The sequence below is a fragment of the Schistocerca serialis genome, chromosome 1 (assembly GCF_023864345.2).
Source record: "Schistocerca serialis cubense isolate TAMUIC-IGC-003099 chromosome 1, iqSchSeri2.2, whole genome shotgun sequence".
Classification (NCBI taxonomy): domain Eukaryota; kingdom Metazoa; phylum Arthropoda; class Insecta; order Orthoptera; family Acrididae; genus Schistocerca; species Schistocerca serialis.
In genome coordinates, this window is record NC_064638.1 from 88,495,150 (window position 1) to 88,509,238 (window position 14,089).

The 14,089-nt window shown below is 38.3% G+C and overlaps 1 protein-coding gene across 4 annotated transcripts in view; it reads left to right on the forward strand.

Moving 5' to 3' along the window:
- LOC126462308 (inositol polyphosphate 5-phosphatase OCRL) overlaps positions 1-14,089 on the forward strand; it is a 104,368-nt gene that overhangs the window by 61,076 nt on the left and 29,203 nt on the right. For all 4 annotated transcript variants that reach the window (XR_007585957.1, XM_050096062.1, XM_050096064.1 and 1 more), the window contains 4 exons: positions 2,437-2,574; positions 5,670-5,767; positions 5,861-6,044; positions 10,312-10,439. Coding sequence is in view for 3 of the 4 variants with exons in the window: in XM_050096062.1 (XP_049952019.1) it covers positions 2,437-2,574; positions 5,670-5,767; positions 5,861-6,044; positions 10,312-10,439 (548 nt within the window). In the remaining variant the exon portion in view is untranslated. The remainder of the gene's footprint in view (positions 1-2,436; positions 2,575-5,669; positions 5,768-5,860; positions 6,045-10,311; positions 10,440-14,089) is intronic.

Sequence of the window (14,089 nt, forward strand, 5' to 3'; positions counted from 1 at the left end):
GAAGTAGATATCTGTAGATTACCTTAATAAGACATTGCTAGTGAAAATATTACAGTAGATTGCTTCAGTAATAGCAGAACTTAGTTGGAAGTAAACTTGGCTTCTAAAGGACTAAATCTGTTAAATGGTACTAGAAGTGAATAATTGTTTTGTCATAGGCTATTTTTCTTCAGGATTGTAAAACCAGTACAGCAAAGAGTTTATTTTTTTGATTTCGTTGTAATTACATCTCATGGTCATGTTGTTTATTGTAACCAATATATTTTCAAAAATATGCAAAATGAGATTATGCCCTGCTAAAGTTCTGGAACTTAGGTGTCTCAAAATGAAATGTTATTTCTGCTTTGAGTAATAAAATGGCACACCAAGTTCTCTTTATGGAATAGGAAAATTATTGGAATTATAACAAAAAAATGCAGTCCCTGGGGAAGGGGAGTTATACTATCTGATTAAAAGTATCTGAACACCCGTACATAACTATAAATCCATCTTTATACAGGTTCTGTACCCACGTGTAATGTGGAACTGACCACTAATGTCACAAGGTGCAGAACCACCAGCATAAAAGAGCTGGCGAGTGTTGTGTTGTCAGTAGAGAAGCATTAACAGCAGACTGGGTTGGTCAGGAGCATTCAGTGTCTTTGAATGCAGACAAGTCATTGGATATCACCTTAGCAAAAGATCCATCAGGGACATTATTTTCATCACTTCTAAAGCTGTCCAAGCTGACTTTATGTGAATGAATGCGAAGTGGAAATTCGAAGGAACAACCACAGCTAATGGGTTGCAGTGGTTGATCAGTTCCTCATAAGCTACACATGCTGAGTGGTATTTGACAGGGTGTAAAGAGTGATGCCACTGGAAATGACTGGAAATTAGTGATTTCACAGGGTGAATTGTGCTACACTCTGTGGCAATCCAGTGGGCATGTTTGGCTGCGGGAGATGCCTGGTGGATGTTATCTATCATTAATTGTACTGTAGACAGTGAAGTACGGAGATGGTGGTGTTACAGTTCGGGCATTTTTGTAGTTAGGGTGTGATCACCTGATTGCACTTGAGAGAATGCTAAATGCAGTACATGAACGCATTATAGCACTGTGTATTGTGTACAGTAGAGAAACACTTTGGAGATAATTTTGTGTATCAACATGAAAACAGACCTTTCTTATTAAATCATCTTTGAGGGAATGGTTTGTGGACTGGCCTGCCCAGAATCCTAAACTGAACGCACTGATGCACCTCCGGGGTGAGTTAGCTGATTTTGATCCAGACCCCAGTGTCCAACATCACTATCTTTTCTGATTTCAGTTCTTGGAGAAGAATGAGCTGCCATTCTTCCACAGACATTCAAACAGCTCTGTAGTGTCACGACCCAGTCTTTGGTCAGAAAATTATTAGTCTTTAACAAAAGTAAGGAGAAGTAACATGGAAGGGCCACAGAGTGTTGCGTTAACCATCACCGTTTGATAGCCACCAGTGTGGCAACATGTGGGTTACAGTAACAGACAAGTCAGTAGTTGCGCAGCGAGGGTAGCAGAGCTCAGCAGCGAATGGTGGTGCACAGTCGTGACTGTGTAGCAGGTGAGGCAGGTCACCACGCTAAGGCAAGTATCTTGTTTTGATAGCGTGACTAGGTGTCGGGTTTCAGAGAAACAAATGGGCACTGGAGGAATATGAAGAAGCTGTTGGGTTAGGGCAGATATCACTCATCGCTGCCAGAAGCCAGTAATAAGACGATGCCGGACAGTGGACAGCACCTGCTGTCTGCACTAAGTCCTTCACGGTACCTGGTGTCTCAGCCCTACGGGTCTGATCTCTGCACCTTCTGACTCAAACACTGAATTCCTGGTGGGATCCAGGGCACCACCACAACACCAGCTGCTGCCAGACTTCTTCAGAGGGCGCTCAGATTAGACTCCTCATGCTACCACTGCGCCCATTTGCGGAGCCAAGGGGCCATTTCCCGAGTTAGATGCTGTCACAGCGCTACACGACATGCCGTTAACATCAATGTCAGTCTGAGCAGCAGTGCCAGGGTCAAAACCCCAGCCAGGGTCAATGAAGAGAGATGTGACTGCCTCGCTACACCGTATATTGAGATCAATAAAGTTCTTTGTAATTGGTAAGTGTTGTTTTCTGGGGGCCCAATGACCTGTCACCAGTTAAAGTTGTCATAAAGGTGAACACTGGAGACACCCCATATTAATATCTACTAATATGTGCCCAGATACTTTCGATCAGATAGTGAATGTTCTAAGTGCACACTCCTGTTGAGTATGTAATAAGCTTGTTACATTGTAATAGCAATAAACATTGGGTTAATTATTTAAGGAACAACGTATTGGCATCAGCAGTTCTCCTAAAAGTTTCACTGCAATGTTTTAATATTTACTCTCGTTCCATTCTTGTTAAAATTTACATTTCTTTGTTTTAGGTGAAAAATGTGATATCAGGCTGGAAGTTTTTGTTGACAAGAAATCGGCATTTAAGTTGAATTCTGGAGAGGATAAGCTTTATGACATTCTAGTTCTACATTTAGAAGGAGGAAAAGATATTTTTATCACAGTTACAGGTATGGTATATTATGTGACACATATATTTTACAAAACTGTGTGCAAAACTGAGGAAGCCTCAGAAATGGGTAGCAGTAAAATAATGAATTCACAGATCTAAATTTTAGTGCAGCCATAATGAATTTTCTCAGTTTTTCCAATGATTGTTCTAGGAAACTTGTATTATTTCTTTCCCGTGTTAGGGAAATACAGTAATTGTGTTCACATGTGGGGAAGCAGTTTAATTTTACTCATGGAAAGTTTGATTCATAAATTAATAAACTTTCTGGGTTCATGTTACATTTAAGTTACAGTATACAAAGCCTCAAGTCTGTCTCAGTACATTGAAACATGCTGCTATCTTAAAACTGTACACTTACAAAACTCTGGTCATCTTGAGAAAGCTGGTAAAATTTGACTGCAGTAAATTCTCCTCTTGAACTTGGGATCAGTTTCGGTACACCAGAATATTGCATTTAAAAGGGTTGAATGCCAACTTTACTGTGGTTAATCTTAAATCAAGGTTGACGCAGTCAGCTGTTAAGACCTACTGTAAACTATGCTGTGAGTTTCTGAAGTAGTATGATCTGCATTTGAGTGTGTTACTTATGAAACAGTCATAATTTTTGAAGCTAAACTTACTTTGCCGTTTATCGTAGAGTCTGTCTAATCTTTACTTTTTGTGGACTGCCTATGGGGGTGGGGGGTGGATGAATATTATATTATATTTGGTGTCAAGAGTCAGTTCACTACCCACCTTCCTAATCATGTATGCATAAAGATTATTAGACCTGGACCATGTGCAGTGTCAAGTAAAGGGACTTTATTAGTAAGGGTCCCCAGTGGTGTGTCCGACTTCTTGAAACCATTTATATGGTTATGCAAGTTAAAGTTCCAGCTATCACACCCTGCAACCATTCATCCTGGTGGGCCTTTGTTTGTGAGTAATCACCAAAAAAATGTGGTGTTCTGGTCGTGTAACATAATGATTAAGATATAGTTCTCACATGCAATAAGCTGTGGGTTCGAATCTCATCAAGTCCTTTGAAGTTTTTTAATTTTAAATCTATGTTGAAATGACTTTGACCATTATTTTTATTCACTCTTATTTCTTTTAATGTAATTTTTTTACTTCTATTCCTTCATCACATCATTTTAAAGATGTAGAGCATCATGAGAAGTTAAAAAAATTTTTTTTTGTTGATTACTCATAAAAGATAGCCAAATCTCTTCCACTTAGAACGTGCTAGGAGTAATAGACAATATAACCCTAATAAATATATTCATCTAATTGCCTAGGCTTGAAGTTTGAAACTGCTAACTACTAGTGAAAGTTAGTCACATAGAGATCATATAAATTCCTAAGAATAATTATTGAAATGCACATGTGTAGTAATTAATCTCACTCAGAATCGAACAAACTGTTCAAAGTTAACTGGAACAAGCAATCACTACCAAATAACATCAGTTCATGTGACACCAGTCTACAAGTCACAATGAAGAGTACTTGTGTAATGTATATTGAATATATTCGTGAATCAAAAGGTACATTCTATGCACCTTAAAATTGCTGACTAACTTTTCCGAAAGTTCAGTTACATTCAATATTCAGTACAAGCTTGGCCTGGTGTGTTGAGCTGTTCAGTACACAATCCACAAGGAAACTAAAACTCTGCAAGCATCATTTCAAGAGCTTCATGTCACTGCATTGGCTCCAATACTCCATAAATTCTGACATTTTGTAGACTAGCTGTCACCATTCAGGTAACCTTAGATGGATATTTTTCTTTCTTTTAGCTCCTCAGGATTCTGCATAGGGTTACAATAAAAAATCTTTCTGCAGAATTCTCCAAAACATTACTATAAATACATACCCTGCACTTGCAGCAAGCATGCCTATTCAATGGTGGTAATTGCCAAAAAATCCTATACTTACACTCCATCTGAAGGTTAGAATTAATGTTGATGATCCCTCACAAGTTACGAATACTACCTTTGCTAATATTTCATTATTTCTGTTGTCATACAATGTGCTTACTATTTCCTGTCTGGAAGAAATAATTGATATCTGGTTTTTAGTTGTCCATGTCACAATCTGTAAAAACAGAACCCTTATACGGTCACTTTGTCTGTCTGTCTGTCTGTCCAACTGTTTAGAACCCTTTTTCTCAGGAACGGGTAGATATATCAAATTCAAATTTGTCACATATTAAGGTCTATGGTCTCTTGACAGCGTAAAAATTTCAAACTTCTAATTCAATACAAGCAAAAGATATGTTCATTTCTGTCATAAATTTTGGATAATGGAAAACTCACTCATGAAAATCTGTAGGGTACTTTCTGTTGACATAGAATCATGAAATTTGTAGGAAGCAAGGTTTCACAGTACAAGGGGGGGGGGGGGGGTGGTAACTGAAGATTGTTGAATTGTTATTATATTACATAAAAATATTGTTTTCCCATTAGACTGAACATTCCATTTATCATCACTCATTTTAGTAGGTAAATAAAAAATATTTTAGTAACTCTTCTCTCTCTTACATATATAAACCAAAGTCCGCTGCTCACTTCTTTTTGTATGTCCGGGCTTGTCTGTGAAACTACTGCAAAGGTTTTGATTTGGTCTTGGAATTCCCAGAACTGATATGTTGCCTGTATCTGTATCAGAAACATGCAAAAATCATCCAGAAAGTAAAGAGCAGAGAAAAAAATAAGACTTCTTGTGATAATGCCAAGAGAAATAAGAAATGTTCTGTACTGTTTTCTGAGCTTATATAACGTTATGACTTGTAATACACTTTTTTTGTGATCCTGGGTTATTCATTTTCTGTTGTTTCTTTGGGTCCCTGATGCAAGTTTTGTTGAACTGCTACAGAATATCTAGGCTAAACCTTCTTAGAAATTTATGATAACACTGATAATTTTAAGTGCAACACAAAATACATCTGACAGTATGGATTTATGTTTCAGTAATTAGTTGGAGTGTTGTACAGTTAGTCTTGCACAGCTTTTGTCCTTCTCTGATGAAAATTTCACAGATTTACTCAGCATTTGGAAATTAAATAATAATTTGTTAGGCATAAAATAGTTTCACATTTGCACACTGTTCTTACAGGAACATATGAGCGTAGTTGCTTTGGAGCATCAATTGAAGCGCTGGTGTATATTACACTTCCAATACGTGAAATACCTGTTGGCAGGCTTGTTGAACTGGTAAGTGTTGACTGTAGAATAAGACTATAGTAATAACCTCAGAAACTTAATTTGTAAATAAAGGACTGTTTTTTTCCCCTTCCTTCTGTACAGGAAAGCAGTAAGGAAGTAACATCAACACAGGATCCATACCCAATACCAAAGGAAATATGGTTTCTGGTTGACCACCTCTACAGACATGGACTAAAACAGCCACACTTGTTTGAACAGCCTGGTTTGCATTCAGAAATTTTGCAAATTAGAAACTGGCTTGATAATGGCTCACCTGATCCTCTGCGTATCCTTTGCAGCAAATAAGCCTTCTTTTCAGTAGTTCTTTGATGTTTCAGTAAATTCACTTAACAAGAAAACAGTATGTTGACTCATAAAGAGGAGTTGGATGAAGAACAACAGGTACTGCGTTGCTGTACTGTGAACGTAATTACAAGATTTTTCTTTTGGATATTTATCCACTACTTTTAGGCATTTAATCACATTAAAATACTAAACTTCTCTGCATCAGCACTGTCAAACAGAAATACGTTTTGGAACCAGAAACTTCATACGGAGAATGTCTTGAGTGTTTATTTGATTTTGGTTCCACTTTTAAGTTCCCATTTTTCATCAATGAAAATCGTGTTAAGTGATTTGTTTTCACAAGTCCAGGATTCCCAGTGGTGTTAGTTTCCATGCTATACCATTAAATTTGAAGGTATGATGACTATGAAGGGTAGAGAAGAATGGTGTGATGTTGATCAACTTTTTGCAAATGCTGAAAACATGCATTATTATGCCTTATTGTATTGATGGAACACTGTTCAATTTCTTTTTATTGGGTTTACTCTGTACTACTGTAAACCACAATGCCATTTCATCTGAAAATTGTTTTTATTGGCGTACCTGATAACTCAGAATTTCCTTAAAATTCCATTGAACCTAAAATATGATTCAAGAAGGAATGTACAGTTTTCACGTTACTTACTCAGTGTTAAATTTTTTAATATTTCACCACTTCTTACCTCCACAGTTTTGTCACTTGATAATCTCATAAAGGATCTCAATTTCACTGCCAGCCTTCATTGGTGGTAAAAAAGGTGGCTCAGTGGTAAAAAAGGTGGCTCTTCAAAATCTTCCCCCCCCCCCCCCCCCCCCCCCATTTCTGGAGCTGTTTAGTAAATAACGTGTCCAAGAGCATTTTGGTTTCATTGTCACAGGTTAGTTAGATTGTCATAATTAAACCATCTTTACTCGTAAAACAATTGTGATTTAACAGTTCTATAAAGATGTAACAAAGCATGTAGGAAATGTTTAATGTTCTCACATTCAATGCACAATTGTATACAGATTTGACGTACTGCAAGCGAGTTTCCACAGCACGTGCAATCAAATGGCTGTTGCAGATGTACCATTTTCCTCCTGTGTACATGGGTAGGTATACATCAGTAAAGATGTATGTTGAAAATGATCGTAGTTCTGCCATTTGTGTAATATATGAACTTACAGTAGTTTTGGTGACTTTCATGTGTAATTACTACATTGGAGTGAATAGAAGAGGAGATTGAGGGCATAAACTGAACTGACAGCTGTAGAAAATCTAATTCCATATAAATAGTCGTCATTATCTGTTGTATTCTGCACATTGAGTGAAAAGAAATATTTGCACGTGCTCTCTGTTTCCATCCAAGCAGCAGATGGGTTTTCTCCTACACTGCTTGAGCCAGTCGCCCCACATCTACAACTATGTAGTTTGTTGTTAAAAAAATATATGTAAGTGATAAAAGCCACATACAACCAAATGCTCAGTTCTGCAAAGGCATTGCTGCAGATGACCATGCATGGTAAATGTTTTTTGTGTCTAAACAGCACATAAACTTGGCATATTGGTTTTGTGCCTATATGAAACAGATGTATTATACCACAAAAAATAAAATCATAACTGGTTATGTTATTAAATTGGAATGAAAAAGTTTGTTTTATGACATTGTGGCTTGCAGGAATGATGTATATGTTGTTGGTAGGGTTCTTACCAGGACAATTAAAAAATGTTGGTAGGAAGGATCCTACTCAATGACTGCTTTATAGCCTGCGCAATCTAGTTTCCTTCCTACTAACGCATCACATTTCTTCTGAGTTTTGCAGGTGGGAACTTTCCCTACAACATATCCTTAAACCTGTGGCAGCAACATGCACTATTTCCAGTCTTCCACCTGCCTGTCCCTTCCCTGCTCCCACTCCAGCACTATACATGCCAAAGCAACCACTAGCCTTTCCCCTTCTCTACTTCTTCCCTGTCCTCTCTCCCTTTTCTCTCCCCCCCCCCCCCCTGACGCCCCCGACCCCCGGACCCCCCCCCCCCCCCCCAAGCACCTATCAGCCTCATAATCTTCCTACCACATCCCTGTATGCTCTCTTTCACTCTGACAGGTCAGCACACTTCCTTTCCCCACCCCTACCCTGCTATTCCTTGATCTTCCTGCCCCACACCTCTTCCTTAGCCCTTCTACACTCTCTATATTGCCGCTCATATCAGTCTGTAGTCGGGCCACAGCAGCTGTAAACAGAGGCCACACGTGTATGATTTGCACTTGTGTGAATGTTTGTGCACTTACTATTGGCCAAAAGCTTAAATTAGTCCTTTCATTGTGCCTGCCTGTGGCTCAATAGCTCCTTTATTTGGTGAGTAACAGTGTGTCCATTTCATAATATTGTCATAAATAATTTTTGTGATCTTAACTAGTAAAGGATTATTTACAAGAATTAAATAAGTTATATTATGGATTACCTCGAATAAAATGAACGATTGACACAGTCAGCACAGATTAAAAAAATATTGTTCTTGTGAAACACAGCTAGCTCTTTTTTCATACGAAATAATGCGTACTTTCAATAGGGAATCTCTAATTGATTCTGTATTTCTAGTTTTCCAGAAGGCTTTTGACACTGTTTCTTACTAGTGACTTGTGATCAAAACCAGTTACATAGTGATTGATAAGATATTTGTACAGTGCAAAAAGGCAGTTGACTAAATTGATTAACTTTCGGCTATGCTATTAATCACACAAATTTAAAGTCTGTCAGTTCAGCTGGGCATAGATAAAGTTGTGGGGGGAGGTGAACCAAAGACAGTTTTATTGCAGAGCACTTAAGATGCAACAGGTCATATAAAGAGGCTGTGTACACTAAAGTTGTCTGTCCTCTTCTGTAGTATTCCTGTGCGATATGGTATCGTACAGATAGGATTGACATAGGACATCAAAAAAGTTGAGAGAAGGCAGCTCATATTGATTTTTTTGTGAAATAGTGAGTGTGTCACGCATATGTTATGTTGGTTCAAGTGGCAAACATTAAAACAAAAGTGTTTTTCATTGCAGTGAGATCTTCTCATGAAATTTCAATACAGACTTTCTCCTCTGAATGCGAAAATATTTTGATAATGCTATCCTACCTAGGGAGACATGATCGTTGTGGTAAAATACAATAAATTAGAGCTACAATGAAAAGATGCAAGTGTTCATTTTTCCTGCACATTGGTAGGTACTGGAATGCTGGAGTAATAGTCTGAATGTGGTTCGATGAATCCTCTGCCACACACTTAAATGTGAACCGAAGACGAGTCATGTAGTTGTAGATGAAAATAAGTTGAAAGTAAGCAGTGAACTATAGGTGAATAGATTAATAGAGGGAGTCAGTTTATCAAAAATGTGGATGGTATTTACATTTGATCCTTTGATTGCAGTGGACTGCCACAGCAGTCAGTGTGCACCATGTTCCAACTGCAGTGGAGTACTACAGCAATTCAGTGTCAACAGGGCCATATTGTGGTCGTCAACTGCAGACATTTTCAGACTTATGCTTCTTTATCATTTCACTGTGGTGGAACACAGTCCATATGGCGCATCATAACTAGCAGAGTCTCACCACACACTATCATTTGCTCCAACTTCAATTTGGCATACACGACTGCATTCCCAGTTAGACATGTGCACTTTTGCTGTTCCTGCTCCAGACTTTGTAGTATGCTTTAGGTCTAACAGATGGATGACTGTTGTTTGTTCATCGTAAGTGCTTCCAACAGAATTTCACCACACTTTATATGCTATAAAACCAGTGATTTCCATTGATCTTGCATCTTCAATTTTTTGTTGAAATGATGTGTTGGCATTACAAGCTGCAGTAAATATTGTAAATAAGTACTTCTAAATTGCCCAATACAAGTCTAAATGTCAGAGTAATAATAACACTGAAAAATAGTAACTGCATTGGAAGTACTAGGCACCCAGCACATGAGCTGTGCCAGTGCAGTGTTCCACCATGACCACAAAGTATCACATGTTGCAGTCAAAGGGTTCACTAACTGCGCTGCAGTTGGACAAAATCATACTAGCACACACAACAGTATAAGGTTTTTTTCTCTTATGTTGTGAGGCCAATATAATAGATCTGTAAATGGTAGCTTGAATATTTCTAGATAAATTGTATAGCTGCTTTGTAACGTGATTATTTATACATTTAACGGGTTCCATGTATCGTATTGTATTTGACTTTTTCACTTAACTGTTAAATAGCTGGCAGTGTTCATTCAGTTGCTGAAGCTTTACTCTTGCTTCTGGAATCCACTGCGGAGCCAGTTATACCGTACAATTTACATAATATTTGCCTGAATGCGTCCAGCAATTACCTGCAGTGTAAACAGGTAATTACTTCATAAATATTAGTTTTGTATTTGTTGGCAAAATTATTTAATTTTGTCAATAATTGATACTTTTGTATTTATGTATCACAAACCACTATCAGTCAACAGCAAACACTAGTAAGTTTAGAACTTTACATATTTTGATATTTATGAAAACAAGAAATAGGAAGATAAAGATTAAATTCAACAGATATGCAGAAAAATCGAAAGCATTGGCTGTTTCTCCAGATTGTGGGAGACATCTTTTTTGATTTAACACTCAGATTGTCACTTTTACCTTTTGTATAGAGGGATACCAGGAGATGAGTACATTAAGAAGATTCAGAAGGATGTAGGTTGCGGTAGTTACTTGGAGATGAAGTAATTTGTACAGAATAGAATACCATTGAGAGCTGCACCAAACCAGTTTCTAGGCTGAAGACCGAGGACCACAACAACACTATAATAGCAATTAGATTGTAATTTTTGCTGTAAGTACAAGAGGTCCTGTTGGGAATTTTTCCTCTTGTTGTGTAGTAGAGGGGAATTTTAGATTTTGCATTCTGTCAGAGACAGCAAAGAACTTGGATGAGCAGTTGAACGGAATGGACAGTGTCTTCAAAGGAGATAAGATGAAAATCAGCAAAAGCAAAACAAGGATAATGGAATATAGTCTAATTAAATCAGGTGATGCTGAGGGGATTAGATTAGGATATGAGGCATTTAAAGCAGTAAATGAGTTTCCTATTTGGACAACGACATAACTGACAATGGCTGAACTAGAGAAGATATAAAATGCAAACTGGCAATGGCAAGAAATGCGTTTTTGAAGAAGAAAAATTTGTTAACATTGAATATATATTTCAGTGTTAGGAAGTGGAGTGTAGCATTGTATGGAAGTGAAACGTGGGTGTTAAACAGTTGAGACAAGAAGGGAATAGAAGCTTTTGAAATGGGGTGCTCCAGAAGAATGCCGAAGATTAGATGGGTAGGTAACACAACTGATGAGAAAGTACAGAATAGAACTGGGGAGGGAAAAAAGAATTGTGGCACAGCGTGACTGGTAGAAGGGATCTGTTGACAGGACACATTTTAATACATTAAGGGATCACCACTTAAATATCACTTTAATTACAAAATCATGGATGAGGCCAAGAGATGAATACAGTAAGCAAATTCAGAAGAATATAAGTTGCAGTAGTTACTTGGAGATGAGGTGGCTTGCACAGCACAAAGTAGCACAGAAAGCCGCATCAAACCAGTGTTCAGACTGAGGACAACAACAACAACAACAACAAACACAAACAAAAGAAGGCAGAAAAATGTAGTTGAAAATTTAATTAAAAAATTTTTGCTCTCTAACACTAACGAAAATTCCTGGATGAAGTAATATGTAAAATAAGGGAAAGGCAACCATTTACCTATAACAGATCAATGCGTGGAGCACAATAACACACAACAGAAAAAAACATTCACCCTAGCTTTCAAGCACTAGCAGTTTTTCCAGAAACAACACGTTTGCGCCCGCACACACACACACACACACACACACACACACACACACACACACACAGGCGCACACTCCCATGGCTACGGCAAGACTAATTTTCGAAAGCAGGTGCCTGAGCTGATAGAGGTGGAGAGGGAATAGGCAAGAATGCAGGAAGGGGGTAATGGAAAAGAGCTAGGTCTTTGAGCAGGTGACTTCATAGCTGCACAAGAAGTGCAGATGGCACAACAAAAAGTGATGGAGGGAAAAGGGTTTGGGTGGGGGAGAAAAGGGGTGGAGGGGAGTGGAGAGAAGGCAGTGCATGATCCGGATGGAGGAGTAGTGGTATGGACAGAAGAGAGAAGGGAAGAGGCAAGGTGAGAAAGTGGAACAGGTTAGCAAAGGTTTGGGCCAGTGGGATAGTGAGTGCGTGCAACATGTTGGAGAGACAATTCCCATTTGCTTGGTTAAGAGAAACCTGTGCTTGGAGGGGGTATCCAAATAGCCTTTGTAGTTAAGCAGATGCTGAAGTAATTTATTTGTGGTGTGCAACATGTTCAACAACAGGACAGTTCAGATTGCAGTTTGCAACAGTTTGACGGTGGCTAATCGTGAGTACTTGTCATACCCACGTAGAATGCTGTACAGTAATTGCAGCAAACCTGATATAGAACATGGCTGCTTTCAAATGTTACCCTACCTTTTATTGGGCAGGAAGTTTTAATTTTTGTTGTTTGCAAAGTGTGCTCATCTCAGCAATATTGGGTGAAAACTTTTACCCTTCACTTGTCACATTCATAGTGTATTACCAATTTTTTTTGTGCAATACACAACTAGGACTAAATTGTGCACATAGAGAAGGCAGTGAGCCAAATGAGTTGAGAGACTGCATAAGACCCAGTAACATTATCCTGCAAGTAATGCCTCTTGTTTGTTTGCAGACTAAAGAAATTACAATAATAGCACATTCTAATACAGATGATGATTGTTGCTACTGACACTCAAATTTCTACATAAACACACACATTTATATAAGTACACAAGACAGTCACTGGCAGAAGATGACATGCTAATACCATGTAACACACCTCTAGCAGTGATAATGACCTCAGTTTAGTCAGGAGGGACCAAACATTTTCTCAGGTATGCTGTGTCTGTTAAAGCCATTCACTGGTAATGAGATCTTGTACAGTTACCAAAATAGGTGGGGTGTTAATTGCTTTATTTCACCCATTGGTCCAAATTGTCCCAGATACTTTCTGTAGGATTAAGGCAGTGTATTAGCAGGCCAGTAGAGGTATAATACAGTGCCTATATTTCTGTCAATCAGGAACAAATGTGTGCAGCCATATGAACACACCTGTTGTCATCTTAAAAGAAATGTGTCCACAGCATGCTCATTATGCCATTTCTGAAGAAAGGGCAACACTTGGTCGCTGTGAATGTTGAAATAAACTTCTTGATTTCTGTTCACCAGAATCTAAAGGAGTCAGTCAAAGTTAGGGTATGGAAAACACCCCTAAAACATCAAAGAACCATCTCCAGCCTGAATTACACTTTCCATACACTAGAGGTTAAACAATTCACTGGGCCTTTGTGCCTTCAGTGTCTTGTATTATTGAAAAGGGGCAATATTTCACCTCATCAGGCTACACTACATGCTTCCAATCCTCTACTGTCCAGTTTGTGTGTTTGGCCTGTTGAACTAGTGCAGCTTTATGTGCTGCATGCACATTGCATTACCTTAACAAAGTTTGCTTGGGATCTGCTTGAGATGGACTAACATTCACTGACAGCAGCAGTTTTTGTCAGGTTAGAAACTAGTTGTCATTGACAAGATGTGACACTCCTCTGGTTCCTGTTAGTTAAAATCTTTTGACAACCACTGTTCATATGCCGTGTTACATAGCTGCATGTGATACACTATATCCTGTATGCGAGTTGGAAAATCCACATTGATATACCAACAAATTGAGCAACTCCATTCATGGTGTGGTCATTGGCACATCCAAAACAATACTTCCTTTCTGTATCACCTCCATGTTGACCCATCTGACTGTGCTGACTGGAACATACACATTACCTCACTGCTGTGATGTTTATCAGTGGTGGTACCATCATGCTCGTATAAGAGGGTGACTTAATATTTTGTCCAGTAAAATGAAAAATATCCATCATGTCA